This window comes from Labeo rohita, chromosome 17, assembly GCF_022985175.1.
Source record: "Labeo rohita strain BAU-BD-2019 chromosome 17, IGBB_LRoh.1.0, whole genome shotgun sequence".
Taxonomy (NCBI): domain Eukaryota; kingdom Metazoa; phylum Chordata; class Actinopteri; order Cypriniformes; family Cyprinidae; genus Labeo; species Labeo rohita.
Window position 1 is genome coordinate 9,369,162 of NC_066885.1, and position 17,378 is coordinate 9,386,539.

Sequence of the window (17,378 nt, forward strand, 5' to 3'; positions counted from 1 at the left end):
TTCACCGTCAGGCTCTATAATGTGTTTAAAATGTTAACTTTCAAGGAATATTTCAACTGAATTAATTCACCTTTCTTTACAGGAGCTGGTTTAACTTTCTCCTTGATGATTTCGGCCTCTGAAATGGCAATGATTTATATATTTTTAGAGATATATGTGCTTTTTACATTATCTTAAAATGTGTTTAGTATCTTCACCACAAAGTGAAATCACTCTGCGATAGCTAAGATAACAACTCTTACCTTTCTTCTCAGGGACTGGTTTAGCTTTCTCCTTAACGACTACAGCCTCTGAAATAATGATAATGCAAAAATATTCAGAGGAAGCCAAAGACATCCTTTTGTGTAATCTTAAATTTTGCTTGGAGGAAATGTTTTAAATATTAACATAGTAAATCAAACCTTTTTCTCAGGCGCTGGTTTAGCTTTCTCTTTGATGACTTCAGCCTCTAAAATATTAAGACAAACCAATTCTAAGGAGGTTTATGAACATATGACAGAGCTGCTTTTTAATAATGTCTTATGAATAAAAATGAAGTTTAATGTTGTGTAGAAAGCATACAAGCAGAAGCATACAAACACATACTTTTGACTGGTTTTACTTTATACTGGTTTAGCTTTTTCTTTCATGAAAAAATGAACTTTAATTGAGATCCATACCTTTCTTTACAGGAGCTGCTTTAGCTTTCTCCTTAATGGCTTCAGCCTCTAAAGTGGCAATGATGTAAAATAATATACGTTTTAAGAAATGTATTATCTTTTTAATTTTCTTGTGGAATATGGTAATTTGATTCTTAACACAAATCAAACCTTTTTTCTCAGGGGCTGCTGTAGCCTTTTCTTTGATTACTTCAGCTTCTGTAATTGTCATAATATAAAAACATAGGAAAAAATATATTTCATTCTAAACTAGCTTGGCAAAAATCACGGTACTTTCTATGTTAATATACAAAAAGAGAGTATGAAACAATAATATACTAAAATACTTATGTCTTTTCGGTCTTTATGATGATGCAGTATTGTTTCATAGGGATGTTCATTACGTTTTTTTTTTCCTTACCGACCTAACCGGTTATTAACCGTTAACCGATGAAATTATTTTAAATTAGAATTTAATTATTTTAGAAAGAATAAGTGACTGTGACCCATTAAAAACACCAAAATTTGGTTTCCAGGGATCAATTTTACATTCACAAAAAGCAGCAAACTACAGAACATGAGGGCTTCTGTAGTGCTTCTGCGAACAGAGAAAAACATTATAAAGCTAGGCTAAATAAATAATGAATGAATAGGCGTATACAATAAATATTTTTACTTTATTAACAAAACGAAAAAAACAGTGCAACAAGTAGCTAGTATGCAGAGTTTTAGTTCATTTTTGTGCTGCGCGAAAGGAAGACGACTGAAAGCTGCATCCTATTTTTCTTTTTTGTACAAAAGCACAAAGATTTGTTTTTATTGTGAATGTACACAAATAAAAGCAACCCGTTTACAGTTTCGATTGTCTGTATGACTAGAAGGAGTCGTTTCCACTGTTTAACCTAAATTAATTCATTTTGGCTTGTCGTTTATATAGCCTAGCTTCTTATATTTTTTATTCTTGTTCTTTTCTGAATACTGTTAAATTGAAAGGATTTTTTGTAGAGTGAGGGGAACTAAAATAACATAGCCTATGTTTATAGTGTTTGTAAACATTTCCCATTGGCATTAGATCTATTTCTGAATGTAATAAAATGCAACTTAACGTTATAGGTCTGTGCAATTTATCTCTTTTTCTTTATCAAAAATGAAATTTTATTTTATATTAACCATCCAGCAAACATTTTAAAATATTTTGATAAATTACTGAAAAAAAAATTAAATTACTTTTTAAACCGTTTAACTCATTGTATTAATCAGTCAAAATGATTTCTGTCGGTTAACGGTTAACCGGTTAAAATGAGCATCCCTAGTTTCATGTGATGAAAAATCATACAAGCATTTCAACATCATCCATACCTTTTTTTGCAGGAGCTGGTTTAACTTTCTCCTTGATGATTTCAGCCTCTGAAATGACAATGATATACAATATTTGTTTTCATTTTTTTAAATAGTAAATGATTATGTAAAATGTTTCATAACAGTCAAATAAACCTTTCTTCTCAGGGGCTGGTTTGGCTTTTTCTTTGATAAATTCAGCTTCTGAAATTGTGAAAATATAATAGACATGAAATTTCAAGTTCCATAAGAAAACGATTTTAATGTGATGAACATTCATCAAACAGAAGCATTTCATTCGCATCCATACCTTTCTTTACAGGAGCTGGTTTTGCTTTCTCCTTGACTTCAGCCTCTGAAATGGCAATGTGGTGATTGTTGATGTTTTTGTTTTTAATATTAGGCTACATTTAAAACAGCCGAGATTAGATTTCAACATGAACTCACCTTTTTTCTCAGGGGCTGGTTTAACTTTTTCCTTAATGACTTCAGGCTCTAAAATTTTCATAAGGTTTAATCATAAATGTTGAAAGAGAAAATGGTAATTTAATACTTAAAACAGTAAATCAAACCTTTCTTCTCAGGAGCTGGTTTAACTTTCTCTTTGATGACTTCAGCCTCTAAAATATATATAAAAAAAATAGAAAAATGCAAATTATTAGCATTATTTTACAAAAGGCCAGTGGAAAAGGCATTATTATCACTAATAAATAAAAGCAATTTACCCTTCTTTGGTACATGCTTTGGTTTTTCTTTGGTTATTTCAGGTGCTGCTGCAAAAGATGAGTGTTAAACATTAAACTTTTTTTACCTTTTCAACAGGTAAACTAGATACGTACCTTTCTTTTCAGGGATTGGTTTTTCCTTCTCCTTTGGAACCTCAACTGAAAAGACATCACAAGATAAACTGATATTAGCTTCTAGAAAAACTTTATGTGAGATAATGTGTATGAGCTATTTTTTTTTTTATTATTTTAAACATTAAATATAGCATATTAAACCTTTTTCTGTGGGTTTAGGTTTGGGTTCAGGTGCCTTTTCTTTAGCAACTTCAGGCTCTATGAGACAATAACAAGTCATGTGATGAATGATCATCATACAGTAGAAATCAAAAGTCTATGATAATCTCATTCACATTCATACCTTTCTTTACAGGAGCTACTTTCTCCTTGATGACTTCAGCCTCTATAAATAACATAGTAAAGTAATTGTAAATAGGTCATTTGAAATGTGACTAGTTAAAAGTTAAAACTGAATGAAGCATACATTAAATAGATAAAATATTAAACATTTCATTAAATAATGACAACGCTTACCTATCTTCTCAGGGGCTGGGTTAGTTTTCTCCTTAATGACTTCAGCCTCTAAAATGATTAAAATACATAGAAAAAGTACATTTTAGCATGATCATTTTTAAAAGGCGATGAAAATTATGATTTAATTGTTAAAGTATCTCAAACCTTTCTTCTCAGGGGCTGGTTTTGCTTTCTCTTTGATGACTTCAGCCTCTAAAATGAAGTTTATAAAATATTGAAAGCATTAGCACTGTTTTAAAAATGGCCAGACAAGGCGTTTTGATATTATTCTTACAAATTAATTTAGATACCTTTCTTTGGTGCTGGCTTTGGCTTTTCTTTGGTTATTTCAGGTGCTGGAAAACACAGCAGTTAAGAACAGTCATAACTGACTTTTTACATTTGCACTTTTTAATGTGTTATTTAAAGGTTCATGAAACCCCAGACTACTTTTTCTGAGATCTGAGCAGAGGTGTTTGTGTTGAAGATCATATATGACAATGTTAGCATCCATTAATTTTAATTGTTGGAGAAAACTGGTTAATTTTGAGCTTTTTTGCTTTTTTCATTTTCATCTTCCGGGTTTAAAATCTACATTGTGCTGACGTCACAGTTTGTTAGTTTCAGAACTAACCAGTGCTGAAACAGGGGGGTTTCATGATCCTTTAATAAATTATACAGTGTCACATAATAAATAGAACTGATTTTCTATTAAAGGGGTCATCGGATGCTAAGTTCACTTTTACATGTTGTTTGAACATTAATGTGTGTTGGCAGTGTATGTACACATCTACCCTATGATGATAAAAATCCATGCAGTGGTTTTTAATTCATCTGTAAAAATAGTATTCCCTTTTTCAAATCGAGCCGTTCTCAGATGCCTGTCGGTGTGACAGCCGCTCACACGATAGTTGATTGACAGGAGCGTTTTACCTCAGATCAGCTGTAACAGTCTGCCCTCTTTATTTCGATGCCGGAGCAGGGATGTAAGTTAGTCAAGAATATCTCCAATTGAGCGATTGAGTTGTTGTGTTGCTGGATGTAATAATGAACGTAGTGGTCGTCATTTACTCCCGACATCTGAGCCGCTATGGATTATGTTTGTTTGTGAAGGGAATGCGCCTCCCGATCTACATATATCCGTCTATATTCGCGTGAATCGTTTGTGATCCAGCTTCCATTGAGTATAAAGGTTTTTTTATGAATCTTTGCAGTCGTCTTTCCTAATAATGTGCTAGTTAGCAAGTTTAGCGGCTAAACGTGGCTAAATGCGGCTAAAGTAAACAGGCTCGTCACTCCACAGAGAGAAGAGAGGGGCGGGGCGAGCAGAGCTCATTTGCCTTTAAAGCATTACCATGACCAGAATGAGATGATTTTTGAAGAGCTGATTTTGGCAAGGTAAAAAGGGTGTTGTTTTACACAACCACCGAGAATTTTTAACCAAAGTATATTATAGACTTTTCATTAAGACCCTAAGGAATCATATTAACTTGTGGAAAATGGGCATCCGATGGCCCCTTTAAGGATAACTGGACATATACCTTTCTTTTCAGGGACTGGTTTTGCCTTTTCTTTTGGAACCTCAACTATAAGAGTTTACAAGGTAAATAAGGACAGATTTTAGGGAAAAATATGTGTATGAGATTCAGTCTAATCTAGTATTCATTGTTGTAAATGTTGATACTGTATTTTATTACCTTTCTTTGGAGGTGCTGGTTTCTCTTTGATAACTTCAGGCTCTATAAAACATATGGATAATTCACTTTCAAAAATGTCAAGCAACTTCAATAGTTTCTGAAATGAATAATTGAACTGACTGCTGATAAAAAATATTCATTAAATGTTTTAGATGTCTAGAACTAACCTTTTTTGGGTTTTGGTTCAGGTGCCTTTTCTTTAGCCACCTCGGGCTCTATAAAAGAGTTTTAATGTAATGAATGATCATCATACAGTGGAAATCAACAGCATATGCAGGATGATTCAGTGACATCCATACCTTTCTTTACAGGAGCTGGTTTAACTTTCTCCTTAATGACCTCTGAAAGGGCAATGATGTGAAAATATTTAGAAATTGTAAAAGGTGTTCTTTAGCATGTCCTTGGGTAACTTTTAAATTAACATTTAACACAGAATGAATGTCCACATCAAACGTCAATAATAGTAACCCAAACCTTTCTTTTCAGGGGCTGGTTTAACATCTTTGATGACTTCAGCCTCTGCAATGAAACAAACTGGCTTTTTAGCATACATGTTTTTTTAATTAATTTTCTTTAATTTGTTTGGGGAGAATTATAATTTGACTCCTAATTCTGCTTGACAACAATACCTTTCTTTACAGGAGCTGGTTTAGCTTCCTCCTTAATAGCCTCTGAAATAGCAATGATGAGTAAATGTTTTTATACTTCTTTTACATCTTTTATAAAATTGTTAAAATATGTAAAAATTGTAATATCTGCTTGATGACTTCAGCTTCTTACATTGTGTTGATGAAAACAAAGCAAGCAAAACACTGAAAACGTAAAGCCTGATAGGAGGAAATATTAGCTTACTTGCAATACAATATTATTGTTCTCACAAATAATGTTGCATACCTTTCTTTGGTGGCTTGGGTTTTTCTTTGGTTATCTCAGGTTCTGTAAAACATGGAATTTATGAAACATAAAAGAGCTTGGAATATGACACTTTAGTCTTGCCTGGTAGTAAATTTTGCAAACATTTAAAATAAACATTGCATATACTGCATCCTAATGCGATACCTTTCTTTGCAGGTTCTGGTTTAGCTTTCTCTTTGGTAACCTCAGGTTCTACAAACATAATGATATTTTAATTTTAATACAGTTCAGCAAAGACATGTCTTTATGACAGATGACAGCTTTGAAACTATGCTTAAAAATTGATTTTAGAATTTTCCATTTGCCTTAAAAAACGTAATTATTTGTACCTTTCTTTGGTGCAGGTTTTGGTTTTGCCTTTTCAACTGCAACAGCAGGTTCTGCAAAACATTCAAATATATTTTAAATTGAATTTCTAATTGTTTAATATCTAATTGTTTTAAATATATTACATTGTACAAATGAATTATTATTAAAATCATTCTCCCAGATTTTCAAGGTTCGGTTTAACCGCTTTTCCTTTTTAATGTTTAATAGCAATTATATAGTAATCACAGACTCATCCATACCTTTCTCCACAGCGACAGGTTTAAGTTTGTCCTTGGCAACTTCTGCTTCTGAAATATATAGTATAATTCAGAATATATGTTTACACAAAAAAAGAAAAAGTAATGCAAAAAATGTAACCACTTCAACAACATGAGAAACTATGTAGACAATTAACCTTTTTTGGTAGGTTCAGGTTTTGCTTTCTCTTTTGGCACTTCAGGTTCTGTGAAAAAATGGAAAATCAACAGGATATTCCAATATGTGCCAGAAATAAACAGTTGTTAAGTATAAATACCTTTCTTTACAGAAGCAGGTTGGGGCTTTTCTTTTACAGCTTCTAAAAAATATATATATATTTTTTAATTATATGAACACATGAGTAGTACTTTCACATTTGGAAATGATTACCTTTCTTTGGAGGTTTCTCCTTCTCTTTAATAATTTCAGGCTCTAAAAATCAAGTCAAACTGCTTGGTAAAATATTAACATGCTTAAGTAATGTGAAATATTCAGAAAGGTTTCATCTCAAACAAACCTGCATCTTAATGGATAATGATTTGCAGGATAATATTAAAAAAAAACAACCTTATAAATTAATTACATTATTAGGAGTACCTTTTTTAGCTGGTGCTGGTTTTGCCTTCTTTTCAACAGCTTCAGCCTCTGTGCAAGAAACAATCATTTTTCTGTATGTGATGACTGTTTTAAGATGTGCATGTTAAATAATAAAAACAACTGCAATCATTTTACCTTTCTTTGAAGGTTCTGGCTTGGCTTTTTCTTTGGAAACCTCAGGTTCTGTACATCAGTGGATGTTAGCAGTTAGCATCATTACCATTGCAAAAATAAAATATATAAATAAAATCAAACTGTACCTTTCTTAACTGGGGCTGGTTTCACTTTCTCCTTTGGAGCTTCAGTATCTGAAATGGTCATAATTGCATGCATTAGAAATTGAAGTAATATTCAAAACCTTTTCTTTTATAAGTATTGATATCCTACCTACAGATTACTCTGCCTCTGTATAATGACTAGTTAAAACGTTACAGTAAATATTTCAACAGAGGTTTTTTTATTACCTTTCTTTGAAGGTACTGGTTTGACTTTGTCTTCTGCAACTGCAGGCTCTACAATTCAAGGAAAAGTATGTGGACCAATTAACTTTTCTATAAATTTAAAAAAAAGTAAAATTACTATTACCTTTTTTAACAGGAGCAGTTGTTGGCTTGTCTTCTGAAAAAGATGGAGGTATATATATTTAATGAATTATATATGAGACTGACAAAAAAATATCAAGGACACTTATTTTCATATTACCTTTCTTGGCAGTTGGTGGTTTTTCTTTCTCCTTAGAAACTTCAGGCTCTGAAAATGAGTCAGCAGGTTCAGCTAATGTCATGCATGAACATTTTTTTTTTTTTAATGAATTGCTGTTACTTTAAGTGCATCCTACCTTTCTTCAAAAGGGCCGGTTTGTCCTTGAGAGCTTTAGCCTCTGAATAAATGAGGAAAGAGAAAAGCATTTCAACTTTCTGATTTCAACTGGCTAAGTGGACATAGGCAGTTAAAATTGTGAAAATATTTTCTAATAAAAAAATACTCTTAAATTAAATTAATAATGTAAAGTTCAAAATGTAATACCTTTCTTTACTGGAGCAGCTTTCTCTTTCTCTTTGGGGGCTTCTCCTAAAAGTATGGAATGACATTATTTGAAATTAGAGCACAGGTTTTTATTTATTTATTTTTGCACACACACATAGTATTGCAAGTAGTATTAGCAACAGCATCAGGTCATCACAAAAGCCATGATATTTCCATTAGATATATATACTATATGTAAGCGTAAGGCTGTACAAATTATAATGTAATGTAACACATTATACCATGAAAAAAATATGATTAATATAAGTTTAATAGCAGGAGTCATACCTTTCTTCACAGAGACAGGTTTTTCTTTCTCTTCAGCCACTAAAAAGCATCAATATATTAAGTTCTTGTGTACTTCTAAATCAAATATTAACTAAAATAGTAGATAATACCACACAATAAATAGACATAACAGCAAGAATTAAATGCATGAACATTATGCATTTTTATAGTTCAGGTTTTGGAATCTCAAAAGAACTAGTTTTGCCTTCTCTTTTTACCTTTCTTTGAGGGCTTCGGTTTGGCCTTTTCTTTGGGAACCTCAGGCTCTGTAATTTCATTAACATCAGCAGTTTATGACACATAGAAAAACACTGCATTTTGTTTAGAATGGCATTTATTGTCTGTGGAATGTCATACCTTTCTTTACGGGAGCAGGTTTTACTTTTTTGACAGCTTCTAGAAGTGAATAAAATATATAAGCAAAGATACATCACACAATTTTCTACATCAAAAACATAAATAGCTTTTTTAACAGATGCTGGTGGTTTATCCTTGACTTCAGCTTCTGGAATAATTAAAAAATGCATGTACTTTCAATGCATATTTAGTAAACATTATTCAAAGCTCAGGAGTTAAATGCATGACATACATCATACAATAAAGCTGATCTCAAGGAAATATTTAATGAGAAACAGGAAGAAAAACATACCCTTCTTTACAGGTTTAGCTTTTTCCTTAGGTACTTCAGCTGTAATATGAAATAAAAAGGTAAATTGTTTCAATAAATATTCAGTTGTATTACAATAAAAATGTTTTTTGGTTTGCATCATCTATGTAGTCCAAATGAAGGACACATATTTCAGCCAAAATATGTTTACAGAAGAATATGCAAGCTTGGTACCTTTCTTTGAAGGTGCAGGCTGGACCTTTTCTTTAGTAACCTCAGGTTCTGGAAAGCATTTGAAACAAACTGTTTAATTTACGCAAAGCTGCAAATGATAAAACAATAACATGTTTCGAAAAAAGTACCTTTTTTTACTGGCTTAGCTTTTTCCTTGACAACCTCAGCAACTAGAAAGATAAAATATGTTATTTCTGATACAAACAATACAAACAATCATGTAACTTTGTATGACAAACTTAATCTTTATTTTTCCAGAACAAGCATACCTTTTTCTTTTGGAGCTGGTTTTGCCTTTTCTTTGCTAACTTCAGCTTTTTTCAAAGAAACATTCAAACATTATACTGACATCAGAGCAAACTATAATTGACACACACCAACAATGCACAGAACTATAAAAATGATTGCTTAAAGCAGTAGTTCTCCGAAAAATATTTTATTACTATATTCTACAAAAAGCTACACTTCAGAAAGGAAAATAACTTTCTTTGCGGGATGTGATTTATTACTAAATAAAAGAAAGAGTCTTTAAATATGCATTGTGATACCTTTCTTTGAACGTGCTGGTTTGGCCTTTTCTTTTGTAACTTCAGGCTCTGCAAGTGAATGGAGAAAAATTATAACTATAAAAGTCTTTACAGTCACTTTTGTTCAATTGAATGCATCCTTGCTGAATAAAAGTATTAATTTATTTTAACAAAAAGTCTAAATTACACCAAACTTTAAAACGGTAGTGTATATAATGTACTTCAGTTACGAATTTGCAGTACCTTTCTTAGATGGTGTTGGTTTGGGCTCTTTTTTGGCCACTTTAGCTCCTGAAAAAAACATTTACATTTGTTTCCATTTATTTCAGAAGTTACCAAACAGAAAGTCACTTATCACACAAGATACCTTTCTTTACAGGGACTGCTTTGGTTTTGTCCTTGGCCATTTCAACATCTATGATACAATAGAAACAATAGTTGGTGGTGAATGTTACTTTCTGGGAATCTCTATTCCCAAAAAAGCAACACTGAAATATATTGTCCATGAACAGGATGTGTTGAATACCTTTCTTTGCTGGTTTAACCTTTTTCTCAGGTCCTGCGCAGATGAAATTGTACATATTAGAATTTTAGTAATATTACATTTTGTATTGCGTTTTTAGACAGCGTACAAATGCATAATAATGTGAGAGTCCATATAAAAACTACTGTTTTTATGTGGATATATCTTATTATAACAAAAATATAAAATATTGAAATAAATATTATAATGGACTAAAGCTGAATTATACAGTATTTCTGTTAAAACTGCACATTAACCCTCAGACTGTATAATGAGGAAGCAAAGCTTTATTTATCATGTACTGTATGTACCAGATTTCTTCTTTTTTAAAGGGGGCTCCTCATCCACTTTAGTCACCTTAACCTTTTTGTCAGGTTTTTTTCTTGATGTCCTTTTCTAGAACACATTTCATATACATAGTACAGGAATATTATCTATTTAAACAGAGGTTTGGGGTTTTACATGTAATCTATAAGCGACTTAAGTAGGTCTTGACTATGCGCTGAACATAGCCTTCAATGTTCTTCTGGAAAAACAGATGTGTATAATAAGCCAATTATGTTTCACCACTCTTACTTGGAGCCTTGTCTTCTTTGGATTTTTCTTTTCTTTTAGCCTTTTCGATCTCCTTTTTCTCATGTTCTTTTTTTTTCTTGACTTTTTCTACTGTTATGTTTATTTGTTGTAGCGTTATCTCTTCCTCTTCACCGTCAGCCTTCTTTTCCCTCATATCTGGAAGAACAGAAAAGATCACAGTTCTGTCACTTTTCTCTTAAACTGCAGTTTTCATTCTGCACAAGCACTGTATTTTACAGTGTGCAAGCACTGAAGAAAACAACAAACCATTCACCTTGAATGATTTTGTATATCTCCTCTCTAGCTTTTTTCTCTTTGGCTTCTTTCACTTGTTCAAGAACTGAAATCATGAGTAAATGTTAAATGAAAGTTACATGTTTTAACATCCATATGATTTATGAACAATGAGCAATGAACAATTAGTGCATGAATTAGTGCATGATAAGTGTGTTAATGCAACATTAATAGTACTTTTAAAGCAGCAAAGTGGTTGTCAGCCATGGCGTTAGATGGCAAACTAATATTAATAATGTGCAATGGATAAATTACATTATTCTCTTAATGAAATCATTTAGTTAAGCAACTTTGCAATAATAAAATACAGCCTTTTTTTGTGGAGTTATAGTTGCACTTTGTGCAATCAACAAGGCTACACAAATACTACAAAATATTAAATAATCAAGACACTGAAATTACAAATCAGTGCATAGAAGTATTTTGTATGGTTTTCATTTTTTCTATTGATTTAATTTGAGAAAGTCATTTTAAATGCACATAAATTGCAAAAAGCAAACTCCATTTTTTTTGTGCATTTTGCCTATAAAAAGAAAAAATATTGGACAGAAGATGCTACATTTCTTACAGTGTGCAATGTCAATGTCAATATATAAACTTGTACAGCATCAGAGCCCTTTAGAGAATCCTCCAGCTGTTTTTGGTCCACTTTTAAGCATCTTTCCAGAAGCAGAGGTGAAGTAGAAGCAACAGTGAATGAAACTTCATCTTCATCCATCAATTTGTTCTTCTTCCCAGTCCAAATTGTAAGAGACGAGGGATAACAGTTTTCTTCAGAACTGATGGAATATCACTGTTATGTATTTATATATACCTAGATATATAGCCTATAACTATGTTATGTTCTATAAACTAAATAAATAACATTTTAGATGCATACTCGGCCAGCTAAAATAGTTACAATGTTGTGAACCATAGAATTTTTAACAATGCTCAGCCAATCAAATTATTGGTCCTGAACTTTTGTATAGTTGCTGCTATTAATACATTGTCAATTACATTAAAAATGATGTTAAATATTTACAACAACAATCTGTAAGGTGCAATTATGAGGGGAATATGAAAGCGAAGTTAGCTATGTTAAGATCTTGCACTCTTACAATCTTTATTAAATTATTAATTTAAACAAACAAGATGATAATGAACTTAATTTAGTGATTAATTCTCCCATGGCAAGTGAATTATAATTTGTTATTAAGGTCATCTATTGACATACTGGTTGTCATCTGTCAACTGAACTATCACTTTTCCCTATTTGTGAAGCATAGGAAAGATTTCTATACCTTTGTCAGACTCTTCATGAAGATCCTTGTGCGCGTCTTGGTCGTCTGTTTCAGTGGAATGACTCTTTGATGTTTTTCTCCCGCTCAGGCCTCTTTTTATGGCATCTTTCTTCCTGTCATTGTTATTGTTATTTTCATCATCTCTGTCTGTGAGGTTATGCTGGACAGGAGGAAGGACAAGCTCCTCTTCATCATAATGGTCATCTTCACCAGCAGTGGTTCCCAAGATAGTTTGATTTTTAGTTTCCTCCTTTAAATCTTCATCTACCACATTCTCCAGGTTCTTTGTGCCCTTGTCAGCATCAATAATTGGCACATCTTCCTTCTCCTCCAGGACTTCAAGATTGTCAAGTTCTGTTGCTTCAGTCTTTTCCTTAACACAGATGATATCTCGAGTAGCTTCAGCCAATTCAGGTGGCTCTTCAGCCATTTTATCTTCGACAGTGATGGCATCTTCATCTGTTTTAGGTTCTTCATCCTCACCTATGAGATCAGAAGCATCTTTAACTGTTTCAGGTTCTTCATCTTGAAATTCATTTTCATCTGTATTATCTAATTCAATTTTGGCTGTAATACTGAAAGTATCTTCTGCTTTTTCAGCTGCTACTTCTTCAATTGTTTCAGTTGTTTCTTTCTCCTCTATAAATGCAGAGGCATCTTCATCTGAGGTATCATCAATGTCAGAAGTAATTTCAGTTAATATGTCTTCTGAAATGTTTAAAGAGATCTCTGATTTTGCAGATGTCTTTCCCTCATCTGTGTCATCAGGCATATCAGATGTTTCCACCTCTGTTACATCTGCAATATCTTTAACTGTTTCCTCCTCTGTAACAACACCTGAGATATCATCAATATCTTCTGTCACATCAGAGGTAATTTTAGCTGATTCGTCCTCTGCAAAATGAGAGATATCTTCAAACTTTTCAGGTGCTATTTTCTCATCTATGACTTCTGGCATATCAGATGGTTCCTCCTCTGTAACATCCAAAATTTCAGTAACTTCTTCCTTCTCTGTAACAACATCTGAGGCATCATCTATGTCTTGTGTCACATCAGAGGTCATCATAGTTGACTCAACCTCTGCAAAATCAGAAATATCTTCAGCCATTTCACTTGCAATTTCCTCATCTATTATTTCAGGAATATCGAATGTTTCCTCCTCTGTAACATCTGGAATATCTCCAGCTGTTTCAGTAACTACTTCCTCCTCTGTAAAAGCATCAATGTCTTCAGTCACATCAGAGATAATTTCAGCTAATTCGTCCTCTGCAAAATCAGAGATACCTTCAATCTTTCCAGTTGCTATTTCCTCATCTATTATTTCCGGAATATCGAATGTTTTCTCCTCTGTAACATCTGGTATATCTCCAGCTGTTTCAGTAACTACTTCCTCCTCTGTAAAAGCATCAATGTCTTCAGTCACATCAGAGGTAATTTCAGCTAATTCGTCCTCTGCAAAATCAGAGATACCTTCAATCTTTCCAGTTGCTATTTCCTCATCTATTATTTCTGGAATATCAAATGTTTCCTCCTCTGTAACATCTGGAATATCTCCAGCTGTTTCAGTAACAACTTCCTCCTCTGTAACAACATCATCAATGTCTTCTGTCACATCAGAGGTAATTTCAGTTGATTCGTCCTCTGCAAAATCAGAGATATCTTCAGACTTTTCAGATGCTATTTCCTCATCTAATATTTCTGGAATATCGGCTCTTTCCTCCCCTGTAACATCAGGAATATCTCCAGCTGTTTCACTAACTACTTCCTCTCCTGTAACAACATCATCAATGTCTTCTGTCACGTCAAAGGTCATTTCAGTTGTTTCGTACTTTTTAAAATCAGAGATATCTTCAAACTTTTCAGTCGCTATTTCCTCATCTATTATTTCTGGAATATCGGATGTTTTTTCCTCTGTAACATCTGGAATATCTCCAGCTATTTCAGTAACTACTTCCTCCTCTGTAACAACATCATCAATGTCTTCTGTCACATCAGAGATAATATTAGCTGATTCATCCTCTGCAAAATCAGGGATATCTTCAAACTTTTCAGTTGCTATTTCCTCATCTATTATTTCTGGAATATCAAATGTTTCCTCCTCTGTAACATCTGGAATATCTCCAGCTGTTTCAGTAACTACTTCCTGCTCTGTAAAAACATCATCAATGTCTTCTGTCACATCAGAGAAAATTTCAGCTGATTCATCCTCTGCAAAATCAGAGATACTTTCAAACTTTTTAGTCGCTATTTCCTCATCTATTATTTCTGGAATATCAAATATTTCCTCCTCTGTAACATCTGGTATATCTTCAGCTGTTTCAGTAACTACTTCCTCCTCTGCAACAGTATCAATGTCTTCTGTCATATCAGAGGCAATTTCAGTTAATTCGTCCTCTGCAAAATCAGAGATACTTTCAAACATTTCAGTTGCTATTTCCTCATCTAATATTTCTGGAATATCAGCTGTTTCCTCTGTAACATCTGGTATATCTTCACCTGTTTCAGTAACTACTTCCTCCTCTGTAATATCATCATCAGTGTCTTCTGCCACATCAGAGGTCATTTCAGTTGTTTCATACTCTTTAAAATGAGAGATATCTTCAAAACGTTCAATTGCTATTTCCTCATCTATTACTTTTGGAATATCAGATGCTCCCTCTTCCATAATATCTGGAATATCTTCAGCTGTTTCAGTAACAACTTCCTCTTCTGTAACAACATCTTCAATGTCTTCTGTCACATCAGAGGTAATTTCAGTTGTTTCACACTCTTTAAAATCAGAGATATCTTCAAACTTTTCAATTGCTATTTCCTCATCTATTACTTCTGGAATATCAGAAGTTTCTTCCTCTGTAACATCTAGAATATTCTCACCTGTTTCAGTAACAACTTCCTCTTCTGTAACAGCATCAATGTCATCTGCCATGTCAGAGGTAACTTCAGTTGTTTCATCCTCTGCAAAATCAGAGATATCTTCAAACTTTTCAGTTGCTATTTCTTCATCTGTTACTTCTGGGATATCAGATGTTTCCTCCTCTGTGACATCTGGTACATCTTCAGCTGTTTCAGTAACTACTTTCTCCTCTATAACAACATCATCAATGTCTTCTGTCATATCAGAGGTAACTTCATTTGTTTCATACTCTTCAAAATCAGAGATATCTTCAAACATTTCAGTTGCTATTTCCTCATCTAAGACTTCTGGCATGTCAGATGTTTCCTCCTCTGTTACATCTGCATCTTCAATCGTTTCAGTAACTTCTTTCTGCTCTGTAACAACATCTGAGGTATCGTCAACGTCTTTTACATCTGTAGCATCAGATGTCATTTCAGTTGATTCATCGTCTGCAATATCTGAGATATCTTCAAACATTTCAGTTGTAGTTTCCTCATCGATTACTTCTGGAATATCAGATGTTTCCTCCTCTGTAACATCTAGAATATCTTCATCCGTTTCAATAACTACTTCCTCCTCTGTAACAGCATCAATGTCTTCTGTCACATCAGAGATAATTTCAGCTGATTCGTCCTCTTTAAAATCAGCGTTATCTTCAAACTTTTCAGATGCTATTTCCTCATCTGTTACTTCTGGAATATCAGATGTTTCCTCCTCTGTAACATCTGGCATATCTGTTTCAGTTACTACTTCCTCCTCTGTAACATCATCAATGTCTTCTGTCACATCAGAGGTTGTTACAGTTGATTCATCCTCTGCAAAATCTGAGATATCTTCAAACTGTTCAGTTGCTATTCCCTCATCTGTTACTTCTGGCATATCAGAAGTTTCTTCCTCTGTAACATCCATAATATCTTCAGCCGTTTCAGTAACTTCTTCATCCGCTGTAACAACATCTGCAATATCTTCAACTGTTCCAGCAGTTTTATCCTCCTCAACGACATCGGAGGCAACCTCATCATCTTCAGCTGTGACATCAGAGCTGTCCTCAGCCCTTTCAACCCTCCCTTCCTCCTTTGTAATGTCTACAATATCTTGAGCTTTTTCAGTTGTGTCTTCAGCAGGTTCCACCTCACCACGTTCCTCCTCAGCCTCTTTTATTTCCTGTTTAATGGTGTCTTCCTCCTTCGCTGTGGATCTCACGGAAATGTAGGCAGCATAGGCAGGGTCCTGTGTTTTGCCTAGTATTTCTGCAACTGTTTCATTAAGTCATTTTTCAGTTCATGTTTATGACAGAACTGAGCTCATTTTGCAGATTAAAATATTTACCAGTTTATGTGTGAGACATGACAGTTTGTTCAGAACGTTTGTTCACACGTTACTATATCACATCTATGACCTTAACAGTAAGCACATGTTGCACCCTGACAAAACTTCAGTTGAACCATTTTTAGCAGTTTCTTCAGAAAACATTGAGAGATTTTGTATACATTTATGCACTTTTATCCAAAGTGACCTGCACTGCATTCAAGGCGTACATTTTGTCAGTTCAGGAAAGACCTTGCTAGTACAATTCTCTGCTGTTTGAGCAGTTTGAACATTTTTAAATGAACACTTTGTGCATCTAGAGTGCAGTAACAAAATTAAACCCTCTATTTCTTTCCACAACCTCAGCTTAAAATCTCAGGGCATTAATATTGTGAATGTCACAATATTCTTGCAACATGTGCCATAACTGTGGTAAAAACTTCTACATGCTGTGTATTTGTGAATAATATCAACTAATGAATGTAACAGAGAAGGTTAGATGTCGCACTACACCGCAAGAAGGGACAGGAGATCAAACGGCAATAAATGCATTTGACATAAACTTTTTATTTTTGTATTTTGTAAATGTGTCAGGCATCTCCATTTAAACCATTCTGGAAAATTTAAACGCAAGCACTTTTACATAATATGAAGAAACATGGTGTACTGTGTGAGATGGAGAGTGCAGGACATTAACATTCACACTATAGTACAGACAGAAAATATAAATAACAATCATCCCTGTATGCAGTCATGCAGGGCCTTTTCA

The 17,378-nt window shown here is 33.5% G+C and overlaps 1 protein-coding gene across 50 annotated transcripts in view; it reads right to left on the reverse strand.

Moving 5' to 3' along the window:
• The window catches only part of si:ch211-266g18.10 (titin), a 40,101-nt gene that overhangs the window by 16,612 nt on the left and 6,111 nt on the right, over positions 1-17,378 (reverse strand). For 35 of the 50 annotated variants that reach the window (XM_051132976.1, XM_051132975.1, XM_051132973.1 and 32 more), the window contains exons 13-64: positions 12,406-16,557; positions 11,103-11,168; positions 10,829-10,984; positions 10,256-10,288; positions 10,097-10,144; positions 9,973-10,020; positions 9,751-9,798; positions 9,472-9,516; positions 9,331-9,372; positions 9,203-9,250; positions 9,011-9,049; positions 8,719-8,757; positions 8,580-8,627; positions 8,362-8,400; positions 8,074-8,118; positions 7,886-7,927; positions 7,750-7,797; positions 7,633-7,665; positions 7,512-7,559; positions 7,308-7,355; positions 7,183-7,230; positions 7,048-7,095; positions 6,841-6,882; positions 6,728-6,769; positions 6,608-6,655; positions 6,453-6,500; positions 6,213-6,263; positions 6,028-6,075; positions 5,863-5,904; positions 5,598-5,639; positions 5,443-5,487; positions 5,268-5,309; positions 5,136-5,183; positions 4,969-5,010; positions 4,813-4,857; positions 3,583-3,627; positions 3,437-3,484; positions 3,293-3,340; positions 3,120-3,161; positions 2,978-3,034; positions 2,816-2,860; positions 2,702-2,749; positions 2,549-2,596; positions 2,424-2,471; positions 2,287-2,331; positions 2,133-2,180; positions 1,998-2,045; positions 810-857; positions 660-707; positions 403-448; positions 243-292; positions 71-118 (exon numbers count right to left, since the gene is read on the reverse strand). In XM_051132976.1, the coding sequence (XP_050988933.1) occupies positions 71-118; positions 243-292; positions 403-448; positions 660-707; positions 810-857; positions 1,998-2,045; positions 2,133-2,180; positions 2,287-2,331; positions 2,424-2,471; positions 2,549-2,596; positions 2,702-2,749; positions 2,816-2,860; positions 2,978-3,034; positions 3,120-3,161; positions 3,293-3,340; positions 3,437-3,484; positions 3,583-3,627; positions 4,813-4,857; positions 4,969-5,010; positions 5,136-5,183; positions 5,268-5,309; positions 5,443-5,487; positions 5,598-5,639; positions 5,863-5,904; positions 6,028-6,075; positions 6,213-6,263; positions 6,453-6,500; positions 6,608-6,655; positions 6,728-6,769; positions 6,841-6,882; positions 7,048-7,095; positions 7,183-7,230; positions 7,308-7,355; positions 7,512-7,559; positions 7,633-7,665; positions 7,750-7,797; positions 7,886-7,927; positions 8,074-8,118; positions 8,362-8,400; positions 8,580-8,627; positions 8,719-8,757; positions 9,011-9,049; positions 9,203-9,250; positions 9,331-9,372; positions 9,472-9,516; positions 9,751-9,798; positions 9,973-10,020; positions 10,097-10,144; positions 10,256-10,288; positions 10,829-10,984; positions 11,103-11,168; positions 12,406-16,557 (6,606 nt within the window). The remainder of the gene's footprint in view (positions 1-70; positions 119-242; positions 293-402; positions 449-659; positions 708-809; positions 858-1,997; positions 2,046-2,132; positions 2,181-2,286; positions 2,332-2,423; positions 2,472-2,548; positions 2,597-2,701; positions 2,750-2,815; positions 2,861-2,977; positions 3,035-3,119; positions 3,162-3,292; positions 3,341-3,436; positions 3,485-3,582; positions 3,628-4,812; positions 4,858-4,968; positions 5,011-5,135; positions 5,184-5,267; positions 5,310-5,442; positions 5,488-5,597; positions 5,640-5,862; positions 5,905-6,027; positions 6,076-6,212; positions 6,264-6,452; positions 6,501-6,607; positions 6,656-6,727; positions 6,770-6,840; positions 6,883-7,047; positions 7,096-7,182; positions 7,231-7,307; positions 7,356-7,511; positions 7,560-7,632; positions 7,666-7,749; positions 7,798-7,885; positions 7,928-8,073; positions 8,119-8,361; positions 8,401-8,579; positions 8,628-8,718; positions 8,758-9,010; positions 9,050-9,202; positions 9,251-9,330; positions 9,373-9,471; positions 9,517-9,750; positions 9,799-9,972; positions 10,021-10,096; positions 10,145-10,255; positions 10,289-10,828; positions 10,985-11,102; positions 11,169-12,405; positions 16,558-17,378) is intronic. The other 15 variants (XM_051132939.1, XM_051132940.1, XM_051132938.1 and 12 more) reach the window with 15 other exon arrangements.